Genomic DNA, 15,249 nt, shown 5'->3' with positions numbered 1-15,249 from the left:
TTATTATCCATACATGTTCAACAAATGTAAAGAGCTTCAAAATACTTCGATTTATAGTATTTATGAAGCATTGCAGCACAATGCGTTCGTTGTAATTGTGTGTCTCATAAAACTCTTAGGAAACTAATACAATATATTCGCGTATTGATTTTTCTCTCAGCTTGTATTTACAATGCGATTTATATCTAGACGTATCAGTTAATATAAAGGAATGGAAAGTCTTATTTTGCGTTTAGTTTAAGCAGATTTTAGCAGCATTATAGTTTAGAAATTATTTACAAAATTAATTTAATTTTTGACAAAGAGACAATATTTCAAATTTATGAATGTATAAAAAAAATTTGTGGACGCACAATAGAAAAGTGGGGAAAATATTTTAAGACTCTATATGTATCTTATTTTTAAATTCATGTAGTCTTGTTTTGATTTTTTGTCAATCTCGGAATATTTTATTTTGGAGACAATAAAATATATTTTAGATTACTAATCGGATTACTTATACTTTTTTTATCGATTTCTTTAGAAGGTATTTTTATTTGATACCTATATATAAAAAAGGCAATAAGTGCGAAATTGATTAGTAATTAACTTTCACGATTTTCTTTTAGAACAGTTCTTTTTACATTATTATGTTCTCAAACGTAGATCATCTTTAAGCAATGCTTAAGGGCGTCGGCTGTATTTAATGATCAGTCTAGTATATAGTTGGGTTACGACCTCGACGTCACGATCGCAGTAACACGGATGAAAACGAACTGTTACTCAGCATTATCTGTTACGATCACGGAATTGTTTGTAATGTCACTGCTGGTACATTTCACCCCGTAGCTAAGAGACCTTATTCAAAGATGACCTACTCTCCCGTGGTAGGTACAACTAAAAGGATGTCATTTAATAATTTATATGCCGGGTGGGGAGATTGCAATCGGCAATCGCTCATCGTGAATCGAATCATGCTCTGTAATCAGCCGTGCTTGCCAACATTTTCTGCACCGTTGAGACCACTTATGTTGCGCCATCGCGTGTATCTGCTTACAATGTAAACACGTGAAGGAATAATAATAATGCGATGCGCGGCACAGACAAATCATCTTCTTGAAATTTGCAACTTTTTTTATCTTTTATTTTAGGTAGAAAAATTCGACACTCTATAGTACGACACGATGTAACTTTGATATTACATGTGCAAACAGCGACATATTTTCAAATATTTTTACATAGACGAATTATTTGCACGTTAAATTTCAACTAATTGAAGATACTAACGAATATTGTTCCGATTGTTTGCAGGATACTTGGACGTTGCCGGGAGACCGGTTATCGAATTCGAGGCTAACGTATCCACGAGGGAAACCCTCTCCGTTAGAGAGACGTCGTCTTTTCTGCTCTACCTCGCTCGTCTACCCAGGTACGTTTCCCGTCGCGGTTGTTCGTTTCGTACGCATAATGCATCAACTTCGGCGCACGTCGAGAGATCACCATACGGTCCGCGCGAGCGCGCGGGGATGCCGATAAATCAACCGGGATTATCGCGAGATCAGTCGCGTGTGCGGGGCCCGCTGAACCGTGCCATAATTTATGAATTCGATTAGCGGGCGACGCGGGCTGTGCGATAATTTTTGCGAAGGGCGTTTTTTAACTCGCAAGAAAGTTCACACTTTACGGCCGCGCAGCCGCGCTGGCGCGAGACACCCGTTTATTACGACCGGCATCTGTACTCCTCAACGAGGCTGTTGTATATAGCCGATAATAACTGAAATCATCCCGACTCCGAATTGGCAATTTATTAATCCCGGCTGGGACGGGAGGGAAGAAGCGCGCGCGAGCTTTCCGCTAAATAAACCGTGATCGACGCCCGTAATAATTATAATTTTCCACCGTCATGGAAGTCGCGGGCACGCCCACTATAATCGCCAATGCGGAGCAGAGTCGCGGCTTACCGTTCTTCCCAGCTTGGCCGCGCGTCACATCCCTCTCGTACAAGCTCTCTAACGAAGCTCTTCCTCTCCGTTTGTAAGCTATTCAATTAACACGCTTACGACGCGCCTACCGATATATAACGCTTTCTAATATCGGTGCAACAGCGATTATATAAACACATCGTGAGAACCGTATTGGAGCAATCGACACCGATTCGATTACGGGAAACGTTTTACAAGCTAATACACGTCTAATATTCAACGCGATAGTTGTCAATTGCCAATTATTAGTCATTCATTAATTGGAACCTCGACGGAATGGCAGCCCGTCAGGAGTATATCCCTTGCCTCGAAACCGAAACTCTCTCTACCTTGCCGTTCGGATTCAGCGTAGGTTCCATATATGCTTGTGTACAACCTACGTGCGCACCACAAGCATAGTATATATACTATTGCGCCATTGAAATGAATTAATTAATTAATTGGAACATTAAAAATTAAATTTATTTAATTAATGAGTATGAAATATATATGCAAGATCTATTTTTATGGAATGCATGTATTATCTGCTTAAAGTGTTCAATTGAACTTCATTTCAATATAAAAATCACGATGGATTGAAGAGATCTTACGCTTTTTCCCTGAAAAAAATAGTATATTACACTACAAGGGCCGAAAGTTGAATTTTCGGCCCTGCGCGTCATGATGCCCCGAGGCGAAGCCGAGGGCATCATGACGAGCAGGACCGAGATTTCAACTTTTGGCCCGCGTAGTGTATACGATTTTTCTTCATAGCCGGTCGAAAGTACGTTATTAATTTTACTTTTTTTAACTTTAAATGTTAATAAGCATGTTTTTGATGCCTGCCCCCGACATTTGCGGCACGAGCGAAGCGAGTGCTGCTGGTCGGGGGGGGCAGGCATCAAATACATTCCAAGAGTCAAGTTAAAATACACAACCAAATTATTTTCTTCACAGTTTGACAGTGAAGTTTTGTGTTCTATCTGCCACTTTTTATACGTGTCGTAAACAAGATTGTATCGATCAACATACTTCTTTGGCAACGTATCTGTATTTATTATCAATCGCGCTTCTGCATCGAAATTTCGTATAACTTCTTCCTCGTCTACGGATTCATCAGATGACATATTGACAGAACAATATTGATGACTATTTTTAAGGTTAAAGGGCGTTAAGGTTTAAAGTTATAGAGAGCGTGCGTGTACTTTTCACAGGGAGTAAATGTTAAACTTTCGTCCCTGCTATTAGGGACGAAAGTACGTACTTTCGACCGAGGTATGAAGAAAATTCTATATTTATATTATTTTACTTCTTTTATATATAGAGACGCAGATTCTTTTCATCACGCATCGCGGCTTTCGCTGCAATTATACGCCTCTCGTCATTCGCGATAATCGCGATGTCCTTCCGCAATTCTTTGCGGCGCGACCGCATTCGCATACTCGCCAGCTCATAAAACACATCACGCGCACGATAGCCGCGCGCCGGTATCGGTTCATCATACGCGCGGCTTTATGGTTTTCCGTGCAACTGGTAACGCCGAAGTCTCACGCGCTTCGTCGGGAGGCAATCGAGCGAGAAGCGGGAGAATAGTATCGGGCGCGGCGGCGGAAAGAACGAGACGGAAAGCGGAGGAGCGAGAAAATCGCGGCGCTATTACGCTCGGGGCGTCTCTCGCTCGGCGAGAAACACGCCGATCTATCTTTCGGCATCTTCGACGGCAAGCGGAGACCGGCGTCGTTTCCGCGTCGGCGACTCTTCCCCGCCGGCCTGGGAAAAAGTCTGGCGGAAAATTTCCGCGATTTCATCGACGCTGTCTGTCTCTCGCTGCGTCGTGTCGGTACTTACCGCCTTTCATCCGGGTATCCCGGTGCGAGCTTAACTCACGCAGCTGATCGGCCGTCCCCGTGGGCTTCCTCCGTATCGCGATATATCTCGATATATATACGCGGGATAATTAAAGGGATCTCTCTCTCTGGAAAAGCGTTGCCCGCTGCCGCTTTCGAACCTCACGAGAATTAATATGAATTCACGACGGAGGAAAGATCGCCGTGACGAAACGTATATTCTGGCTGACCGATGATTTCCCGAGTCGATATCGGTAAAGGCGTGTTCGCGTGTTCGCGATACCGAAACTCGCGTAAACGAGACCTATCGCTCGCGCGTTCCCAGGATCGGTATCCACGCCGAAGCGCGATACTTTTAATTTATCACGGCCGGAGTTATCGTCTCGCGTGGCCACAATACGCATTGTTACGTATCGATATCATTCGTTGCCGGAAGAAAAGCAGGCAGGCGCGCAGGCACGGCTACGGGAGCACGCGCGCGTGTTTCGCCACTTACGTTGCACACGCGAGCTATAATCTCCCGAGAGGGGCGCCGCGTGGAAATCCGCGACGAAAGCCGACGGTGTCATAATGATCCTCTGAGCGGAACACGATCGCCATAAAGCCATAAATCAGCGCGCGCCGGCTATATCGCCGCGCGTGGTGTGCGACGCGCGGGATTCATTAGCATTTTTCCGCAAGTCGCAGTGGGAAAGTCGCGAAACGACGTTGACATAGCGCCTAAGCCGGGCTATCGGTGGCAGATTACTCGCGGATAAGCACGGCGGATGCAGATTTATTACGCTACCGAACAAAACGACGAAACCGTCTGGGAACCTCGAGCTGAAACTGACCCCGGAGAATTTCCACGTGCGCGTGAACGCACGCATACGGAGCCTCTACGCTTGCCGCGTTATCGTGCCGTGTATAATAACGCGACGTGATACGAACGACGGCACTCTTTCATCTCGTCGCGTAATCGCGCAGAAAATCGTTTAGTCGATAAACGAGTCGCGCGTGATTGATGAGAATAATCGAGAATATGATTATAAGATAATATTATTATCCATGGTATTAAATCCGCGATATCGACAACGACTATCGGCGTTGTTTTATCGACTTACAGGAGAAGCGCTGCGTAGAAATGCTCACCCTCTTGTCAATATTCACCTCAAAGTCGACGATTTTCACTTGCGCGTCCTAGATCTGACGAAACCTGTCTTGTACGTGGATCAGGCAGAAAATCGGCTGTGTTCCGATCACGCCTTAGTTTCGCGCGCGAATTGAAGGTGAAATGGGGCGAAAGCGCGCGGTGTGTGTACTCCGTTATCGCGCATTAAGTGCACTCATCGTGCCATGCATGTCCGCAGGTATCGAGCGAAGTTTATTGGCTAATTGAAATTCGCCGATAGAAATATGGTGGGCGGCTCGTCAGCTAATCGACCGTGCGTTTCCGTTTTTGATTGTACTTCCTGGATTTGCATTCATATTTACATATATTTGCATATAGCTATTATGAGTAAATCTTACCTGTGCTTCGGACAAAGTGTATCGTTTCCCAAGCTTTGATCTTCGTGGCTCGATAGATATCTTGTTTACGGAGTGCCTGCAATATAACGGGTTTTGTTAAAAGAATATTAAAATCCTTACAAGACAAAATGAGAATTTTTTTTAACATTTTAAATATACAGATTGTGCTTAAAAGAGTTGATAGAATCGTCAGGTTCACGTATCTTTCCACATGCTGAGTAAATTTTCAACTGTTATTGAACAATAGTATCAAAAGAAGACAATTGTGGTCGATGTGGCAAAAATAATGACAAGTTGATGATAAAATCTGCGGATCTTAAGGATCTATACGCGTGTAACGGGTCCATGCAACTTTCTTAATTCGAGATTGTCATAGTGCGAAGTAACAAGTCATATGTTTCACCGCAGTGGCTTTTGCAGTGGCCGTCTTGAAAGCTTATATCTCACCCGGGAGAAATATATTAAGCGTCAAGCGAGACTCCCGCGGTTTGCGTTACGCGTAATAACTTGATTGGTCGCGGTGAAAGGTCGAATCACCAAAAGTAATTCGCGAATGCATTCGCCGAACGATATTGACCTCGACTCGTCTTTCACCGTTAACTCGCATCGCCGCCGCGCCGGTTTGTCCGGCGCGATGAATCGGAACTCTGATCGTGTTATATTAAGGAGGAAGGTGAGAAATTGACTGACGTGGGGGATACCCCCGCGCAAATTGTACGCGGTGTTAAAGTGCGTTCATGACGAAGCGTCTTATTAACGCAATCTTATTCGTTCGTAAATTCGTAATACCAATTATACCGTGCATGGTAATAAAAAGTGTCCGGACAATTTTTTTTTCTTCTCGAAACCAGCTTGTGGTATGCGACCCGCGTGATTTTACGAACGAACGACTCTTACGAACGAACGACTCGTGCGATTACTTTTGCGGGGAGGGATATCGATGAGTCCGGGTAGCGCGGTATCGGTGTTCGCCGCAACCAGATGCACCGCGACTAATAATTAATAGACGATCGCGCGAGTAAACGGTAAGCCGAGGGAACATCCCGGTGGCTGGCAACCCGTCGCGTACGTATCGTGTATCACGTGGGACGTACTTAAAGTCACGAGCGGCAGATCGCAGAACGATAGGATCGCGGGGGATCTTCTTCGTTGATCCAGTTGTGCACCTGACCGCATTTCCGCATGAGTTATGGACGCGCATCAATCCTTTTATCCCTCCTTACGTCGCTCGCTCCCGTTCCTCTTGCGAAACCGACATGATCGTCGGATCTTCCCGCCCTCCCGCCGACACGAGCCACCCTCGTTTCTGGCGATGGTTAACGGTAACGACTTCGGCGAAACGTCCCTCTCTCGTTGCTATCGCGCTACGCTTTTCCCTGCGGGACGAAGATCCCGCAGCTGCAGTTTACCGACCCACTTTTAAGATCGTATCTGCTATCCGAGAGCCTCACCTTTTTTCTGCCGCCGCTTTTCGTCCTTTTGGTCCCTAATTGCTCTTTTCTTATTTTTTCTATACCTATTGTCTTCTCTCCCTCGACCACCATGGTAGTCGATGCTCCTCATTCCTTTGAACTTCCCGTGAACTCTCCCTCAACATTATCGATAGACATTTATGTCTCCCGAGATTTTCGTTTATATATTTAAGCGCATTTTATTTTATCCTCCGGGATTTTGCCGATAGCGAACAGGAAATGAGGTTCTTGTTTTCGTTGGATTATCTCGATTACATTATTTTGTGTTTTTTATTTGTACGAGGTTCCACGCTGGGACGCTGAAACTTTTAAAAACAAACATGTTAATTGACCTATCGGTTTTACGATATTTTATAGTAATATATATTTAAAATATTAAACAGAGAAAAACGAAATAAATTTTGAGCGAAAATACGATTAAAAAAATTCTGATTGCATATTTTCTCGGAAATTATGGTATATATATGGTATATTGGTCCTTCGTGTGTATCGGCTTAAATTTATTTACATGGTATAACATATGATCACGTTTGCGTATACATCCCGTTTTATTAGACATAAAGATTTATTATTTTCCTTTTATGGCGAGATATATAATTGCGGCTCGCTTTATTTTCTCGCTCTCGGCGGGAAGAGCCACGTGCGTCTTGCGCAACGGATTCTTGGTCGCGGTGCGATTAACGTCGTAAAAGCTTCGTGTAACGTTTAAATACCGGCGATATTTACACGCTCGTTAGAGCACTATTAGCGCCATTAGAACAGTATTAAGAATATAGGTCTCGTCGTTTTTAGTGTCAGTTCGCACGATCCGCCGTTCGCGGATGAACGCTCTACTTACGTCGCGCGAGCTCGACTTCTCGACTTTCTACGAGTTCGTCGTCCCTTTAAGGTTCCGAAATTCGATTATTCGAGAGCCAATTGCTGTGACCGATCACGTATTGGAGCGATCAATTTTAAATTGAACCTCCGGATCCATTATTATAATATTCCAGTAGGATTTGACTGTCATATTCGTGAGTCGATTTTTTCGTATCATCGCGATCAACATATCGCTTAATATAATTTGATAAATTTTTTTCTCTTCTCTCTTTCAACGAGAGAAAAATCTTTTTTTACAATACATTTATAATTAGTAACATGTTGTTTTTCCTTGTGTCAATTTATTCTTGGTTCTTGCAATTCACGTAGAAACGTAATGAAAAATCAACTTTCCTCACAGATTAGATATTTCCCGAGAAACACGGTATTCCGTCGAATTGATTGTCTAAATACCAAAAGCTCTAGCCGCGCACGCTATCCCTTGCGGTGATCATCGTTGCCGAAGGTATCGCGGCCGACGACGTACTAACGCTAACTACTACATTTATCTAAACTTTATGGCTCGTGACTAAGCGTTCGGGATGAAGCGTTGGCATTCTGTAGGCTTCATCGAATCCACCATGGCAGGGAAAAGCGAATTCTCGAAGTCACGGCAGTTACATGTTTCTATAATATAATTCACGTTTGTTCGCCCGACGCTGTTTCCGGGTGTCGCGCTGGCATTTTCTCTCGTTTCGCGGGGAAAAAAAGAATTTTATATTGCGACAGTGATGCGCGGAGCCGACGACTACGACCGAATTGCGTGTACTTCGGCAAAAATGTCATTCGCGCGGCCGCCCCGGGACGCGAAATTATTACCGTTGCACCATCAAGCGTACGTCGTACGTCGGAATATCCTCCCGGCGTCAATCGCGATCCGACCGAGTCGGTCGTGACGCGGCCTCTGTTCGGCAACCTTTGCCCACCCAGGACGTGAACGTGGTTTCAGACTCCGCTGCGGCACGGCACGATGCGCACGTACGACGAACCCTCGCGATATCGAAGGCGGCGCCAGCTTCACCGATGTCTAGGTCGACAATCGTATTAATGGGCGAAAGATTTCCTATTAACACAGTGGGAGTAACACAATTGATTTCTGAGAATTTTCTATTAGCTATCATAATTAACAATCAAATTTACTTTAAATGTTGCACGTTTTATGTGATGTAATAATTTTCGAACTATAAAGCGAAAACTATAAAGTTGTTTGAATTAAAAGTCTGAAATTAAAGCTATCGTCATTGTTAAATTCCTGTCAAATTATCTAAATAAATGACTCAATTTGAGTCATTTTTAACCATTCCTATATAGATCGCCACTGCTCCTATTCAATATGTCAACTAAATCAATAAAGTTAAAATAATACTGTTTTGTGTTAAAATAATTTCGATATACATGGTAGTTAAAAATAACAAAATGTTTTTTTTAAGGTATTTGTTGAAATTTTATCCTGTAATATTTAACAATAACTCCAAAATACATTCATCAACGTACAGTAAATTTTTTTCGAACAATGATTCTGAAAACAAAAATTAATTGCTTTAACATTGTGAATTCAATCATACTCCGGTGATTTAAATGTTCAGTGATGTATCACCACGTGTCTATAGCACAGAGTATTAAACCATCGAATCGTTAACTATAGAAAGTATATAGAAGTAGAGATTAGCAGTTGATTGATAAGCGTTACTAACTCATCTCAACGATCTCGATCGGACGTGCGGTCATATAATTAAAGTTTTCCCCGATCCATTCCACGCGCATGCATGCACCACCGCCAGTGACATCGACTTCCGGCCAGCCTGGAAGCATCGTCCAAACGCTATTACGAAAGGAAACGCGCGCGCCCGCTCGGCATCTCTCGCAACGGGATCTCTCCCCGGCCAGCAGCGACAAAGCCTGTATTATATCGCGGCGTTCTTTCATTAACTCTCTCGACGTGTGGGACGTGTAATTTAGGCGAAGCACTAAACTGTCAGGCGCGCTAACGGCGATCAGTGTCGACACGGCCTCTTCGGGCCTCGGTCTTATCGATCTCTCGTTGCCTGCCGTTGCCGGTGGAATCGCGTAATCGTATCGTATACCGGGAGGAATGAGGCGCGCTGCAACGCGTACTCGCTAACACCTATATCCATCATATGTCAACCGTGCCGGCGGCGGTTACACCGCGCGCTGATGAATCCCAAGTATCCCGACGCGCGCCGAGCCGCCGAGCGAGGCGAGACGTGGGCGTCGTCGTCGTCGTCGTGCTCGCGTCGCGATCGTAAGCTGTCGCGTGACGTTAACTCGGCGAAATCAAAGTGATTTACTTATCAACACGATCGTCAGTTCCGGGGAGAACGGGCGACCGCTATATGATCTGACCGATGATCTGACTGTTACGCGCCGTTGAATCCCGCGGATACGTGCCATTACGGTTACATGAAAACGGCCGGTTCGATAATAGACGCGCGATGATTACGACGAGGAAGGGTGGTTCGATCCTGTCCTCTTATATCTATCATCGTGCGGCAAAACGGAGAGTACGCGCAAATAACTAAGCCACGTCCGGGAGAGTACGCGCGTAACATCAACGATGACTGGTTAAAGAATATTATCAGACCGTTGAGCTTTTTATAGAAATAAAAATATTTTTTTTTTTACATTTTTATCAAGTACAGATCGAGTTATATTTTCCAACGACAATAAAATGCAATCAGTCGAAGATTTGTCGTTCCGAATATTTCACGGCACTGAAATCCGGAAATATGATCTTCCTGGGTTCGAAGGTTACCTTCGCCGCCGTGACTTCATAATGGACGTCCAACGACAGGAAGTCAGGCGATTTGATTTTATCTTATATACGCTATCGCAACCAACAAGTCGTTCTCGCAGCATCAACTCGTGGCCAACCATATATGATTTACGCTATCGAGTTTAATACGGGGAGTAGCGACGCGCCGCTCGAAAGTTTTGGTCGCGCAGTTGCATGTGCAATTTGAGAAGGTTGTCACGAAACGTTGCATAGGCGTTTCCTTCGCCGCTCGCTCTCTCGACTTTCGACGATAATGTACGATCGAAAAGTTTGGCGTACCGCAACGGGGAAATCGGAGGAACGCCGACAGTTATAACCGGAAATAGAACGTGTAGCACGTTGGAGGAATGGGGGTCAGAAATTTATACCGCGCTCCGAGTCGTAACCTGTCGCGCTGATGACGATTTAAGATAGATCGGGATACAAGTAGTGCGTATAAAGCTGGTCATTGTGCCCGCTAGACACTGCACCGCTGTGTTGTGCATGCAGAAAAGCGTGATTGCTTATGTACAAGAGAAGGACGCGAGAGGGGTGTGAGTGCCACGGGAGCCGCGTGAGAAATGCTGCATGCTCAATGTCAACCACCCACGTGGCATGTCATATAACTTAATTGCGTTGACGATATCCGATATAACTATTAGATTATGTTTAGCCGGCTGAAATTGCGCTTACGCGCATTTTCAGCTGCCGCTCGCGGAGACGCGATCTCTCATTGTAATATTATTGGTCAGGCATACAATCAGGCTTTATTATAACGACAATGTTGCTTTCTGACACTACATCGCATAAAATGTATGAGTTTTCTTATACTTCTTATAGTACAAAAGTAATCAATGATAACGATAAAATGCTTGCTTAAGCTTCTATGAAAATATGATTGAAATGGTTGCCTTGGCGTTACCGCGTTAATAGCGCAACTTTTAAAATTATTATTTATATCTTATATGTTTTGTTAATATTACTATAATTACTTTTACTTATAATAGTTCACAAGTTTAGTAAAGCATTCAGACTCTTGGCAATCACATAATAGTGAGCGATATCAAGAGTACGCCGGACGTGATTACGCTTCGTCTTAAACTTAATCCGAATGGCGATCGTGAGAAACAACACGTCGATTAAAATACATAACGGAGGCATGCCTGACGGGTCTGCACGTGTACGTCGATTTACAAAAGCGCGTCGCGTCGCCGCAGCGAATGACACGCTTCATTCCGTAGCACGACGCGACAGGGAGGAGAAATCGTACCTAACACACGTGGGAGATCTTGCAATACGTGTGCACTACTGCGACGCGCGGTAACTGTGTGACTCACATGTGCGCACGGAATTCCTCGACAGAAGCGATAATATTTGCTTAGGAAATTCGACGTTTGTAAATACGGGTGGGTGCACTTGCGCGGGACGGGATACAGTTTCGATAAGCACTCGAAAACACCGCAGGCTGCCCGACTAATGCACGAAGGGACAGACAATGGTTATTTTTAGCATTATGTGGAGCTAACTCCGAATCGCATTGTTGCTTTAACAGAAGTTGCTTTAACACTTCTGCTTTCATGCTTTTTGGAAATATTTATTTATTTAATAGCATATTCTGAAAAATGTGTGTAATATAAAATGCCGCGACAGTAATAGCGACTTTACTCCAATTATCGAATAAATTGCGATTGTAATTAAGCGATAAATATAATCCCATTATATTTTCTTCGCAAATTAATATTTGATGTATATTTTAAATTTTCAGCTCCGACCGCACAAAAGATGGCTTTACTATTTTCATACGCGGCGATTCTAAGGAGAATCTGGAGTTCGTGGACGAAGTAGTGGTCCTGCTGCAGGTAAGAATTTACGCGGACGAATGAAGATTTTTATCGTACTTTATTCGACATCGCAGAAAATCACGCGCAAACTCTTGCCTTTTTATAGGGCAGGGTCAACGTGGTTCAGACTCTCGTGCTTCGAAATGCCGCAACAACGGATGGCCTGATCGATTCTCTTTTACCTCTCAGTAACGTCCAGGTGAGTCCCCATATCGACGAACAATTAAATCCTCAGACGGCATTGAGCGCACCTTTCCGCGGGGCAAGAAAGTAATCGCGCTCAATCGCTCGTCGTTTTTGTCTCCTGAATGTTCATTGAACGCCGGTACTGATCCAGTTTCCACGGTGCATTATATTTGGCTTCTTAAGAGCCCGCACGTGCGTCTCGTATCGTAATTGTGTCGCTCGGCGCATTATAGCCGCACGGTTTCCATTGTGACGTTTCTCTCCTTTGTCGGGGCGAAACGAATATCGCTACAAAAGCTAAAAGCTCAGTATTCGCGACAAACGTAATTTACAGTCGACCCCATAAGTACGATCATTGAATGCCATCGGGACATTATAATTACCCATAAACGTTTTCTTTCAGACCGTCATCGTGAATGACGCCACTCTAGCAAAGTATATTCCCAGACGAGAAGAAAATCACGACCAGACGCAATGGATTGCTTTTTACAAGGTAACTATGCCTCTTTACAGGGAATACTTAAACATATTGACATTGCAAAAATTTAATTGAAATAACAAAGAAAACATAAAGTGTTCTCATAAAATATTCTGTACACTGAGAAAAAAATACTTGAAAATTAAGGTTTATTTTACAGAAATAAACCTTATATTTTACAAGTGAGATTTATTTCTGGTGAAATAATCCTTGTATTCCACAAATACATTTTTAAGTATCTTTCTCAGTGCGCAGTACACATCATATTACATAAAATGTACGAAGACTTAGATCGCAGATGCGGATAAAGCATCTTGATAATGTAAATCTCGCGACAAATTGTTATCGCAACTTGTCATTTAACGTCAAGCAACGGAAAGCCGTTTCGATGGGCTCAACGTCATAACCGTGATTTGGCAAGTTTGGCGAAATAAATACACGCTGGAAGTCACTCGAGCGAAATAATTGTGTAGACTTTTGCTGATAGCCTTTCGTAATAATTGTCGTGAGTTTGCTACCTGACCTGGCTGTTCATTGTCATTATCAATTTGTCAATATTTCGTATCGATATAAATGTGCGTTTACATTTTTATTTTTATTTGTTTTCTTAGAACGAATTATGTGTTGCATATTTATACATATACATATGTATATATCCTTTGGAATTTAAATTTTTTTAAATAAGACATCAAGTAACAGTATATATATATATATTACTTTTTTTTAAGTTAAGTTTGATGACAATATGTATGATTATATTTATGATAATTTATAAAGTCTAATGTCACTTCAATTTTTAATCATGGATCATCAATTTTATATTTGTTAATAAGAATTTGAAAGAGGTTGATGAAATCAGGTAAGGTTAAATAATCGATCGTTAGTCACAAAAATTGTAATGGAGGAAAAAATTTTAGATATATTTGGTGAGAATGCTGGATAATTTATATTATGTAATCAATAATTCTATAATATATCGTTCGAATTTATCCTGCGGTTGTCGGACCGTCTTATGATACTGTGATAGAAGTTAGTGATTGGTTATCCTCGAGGATAATGGGATTGATTATAATATCGATTAATCTGTTGAACAATCTTGCAAAATTAAGTTATCGCTAGATATCGACCGGACTTGCAAACTATCGCATCATGTATATTCGCGTAATATGATTATAATATATTTAAAAATTTTTTAAGATACGTTATATTATACATATTTTTTATGTGTGATGAGCTTTTCTCCATTTTATTTATGTCAAATATGAAAGATGATATATTGATAATCTAACTTTTACGTTTCTGTAATATAATCTTGACTTTATATCGGCCAATATTAATATATATTTTGGCACAAAGATATATCTAGCTTGATATATATAAATCCAGTGTATTAAATTAATTATATCGATATCAATCGCTATTTCGAACGTGCGCCACATTCGTCTACACTTGATCTAATGCGATCGGTATTTGCGCGCATGCACGCGATTCAATCCGAGCGATCCGGACAGTTGGAACTAAGAAATTGTCGAGATAATAGTTTGACGTATTTGTTCTGCGTGCAATAGATATGCGTCATTCGTTACGTATTTCTCTGAACAATGTGCTCTCCGCGTAAGGTTTACAACGACTGATCGATTACGGCTCGTTGAATCGCGCAATCGCCGTATTAGACATGTCTACTTTTACGTTGCTCTGACATTCTTCCTAGATACCGGTTACCGACGAAGGACATTTCGCCGGACCGCGAGAACGCGCTATCGGCAAGTAGATCTAGACACACGGCTCTGCCATAATCGGTATTTTGATTTCCCGTAGGAGTACGACAGCCTTATGACGGAGTGGCAATCGGCTGGTCGCAGATTGGCCCTCGAAATGTCGGAGCTGAAGGAATGCACAAGCCTGTCCGGCACTTTGACGCCTCTCGGTCGGCTCCTCACGGACCCCACATTGAGAAGAACGTCTAGAGATGCCGAAGAGGCCATCGCCGCGCTCGAGGAACGCGCGGCCTCACTTCTGCACATCGAGCACGTCAGGTAGAATTTTATATTTATTTATATTGACCGCGCGCAAAAAAGAGAAGTGGTCTTTCTCTTATTGTTAGTATAGATTGTATAGAAATATTTTTTTGTCATACGTATTACAGTTTATGAAAAATGATTTCTCTTTATTACCCTTCACACATAATCAATTTTTTTATACAAAGGAAATAACGACGATTAATTGTCGCTTTCTTTATATATTGATACTAATTAATAATTAGTAGGTATGCTATTTGTAGCGACATCGATCCACATTATTTATTCACTTTGCGAATGATTTCTGTCATTGATTAAGATTGCGTT

At 42.6% G+C, this 15,249-nt stretch overlaps 1 protein-coding gene across 1 annotated transcript in view; it reads left to right on the top strand.

Moving 5' to 3' along the window:
- LOC143896615 (uncharacterized) overlaps positions 1-15,249 on the top strand; it is a 292,658-nt gene that overhangs the window by 187,119 nt on the left and 90,290 nt on the right. Inside the window, 5 exon segments of the mRNA XM_077404566.1 lie at positions 1,291-1,408; positions 12,165-12,258; positions 12,347-12,439; positions 12,830-12,919; positions 14,723-14,940. Coding sequence (XP_077260692.1) covers positions 1,291-1,408; positions 12,165-12,258; positions 12,347-12,439; positions 12,830-12,919; positions 14,723-14,940 — 613 coding nt within the window.

This window comes from Temnothorax americanus, unplaced genomic scaffold (genome assembly GCF_048541705.1).
Source record: "Temnothorax americanus isolate GAGA-0224 unplaced genomic scaffold, ASM4854170v1 Scaffold19, whole genome shotgun sequence".
Lineage (NCBI taxonomy): Eukaryota > Metazoa > Arthropoda > Insecta > Hymenoptera > Formicidae > Temnothorax > Temnothorax americanus.
This window is presented reverse-complemented; position numbering and strand designations above follow the sequence as displayed.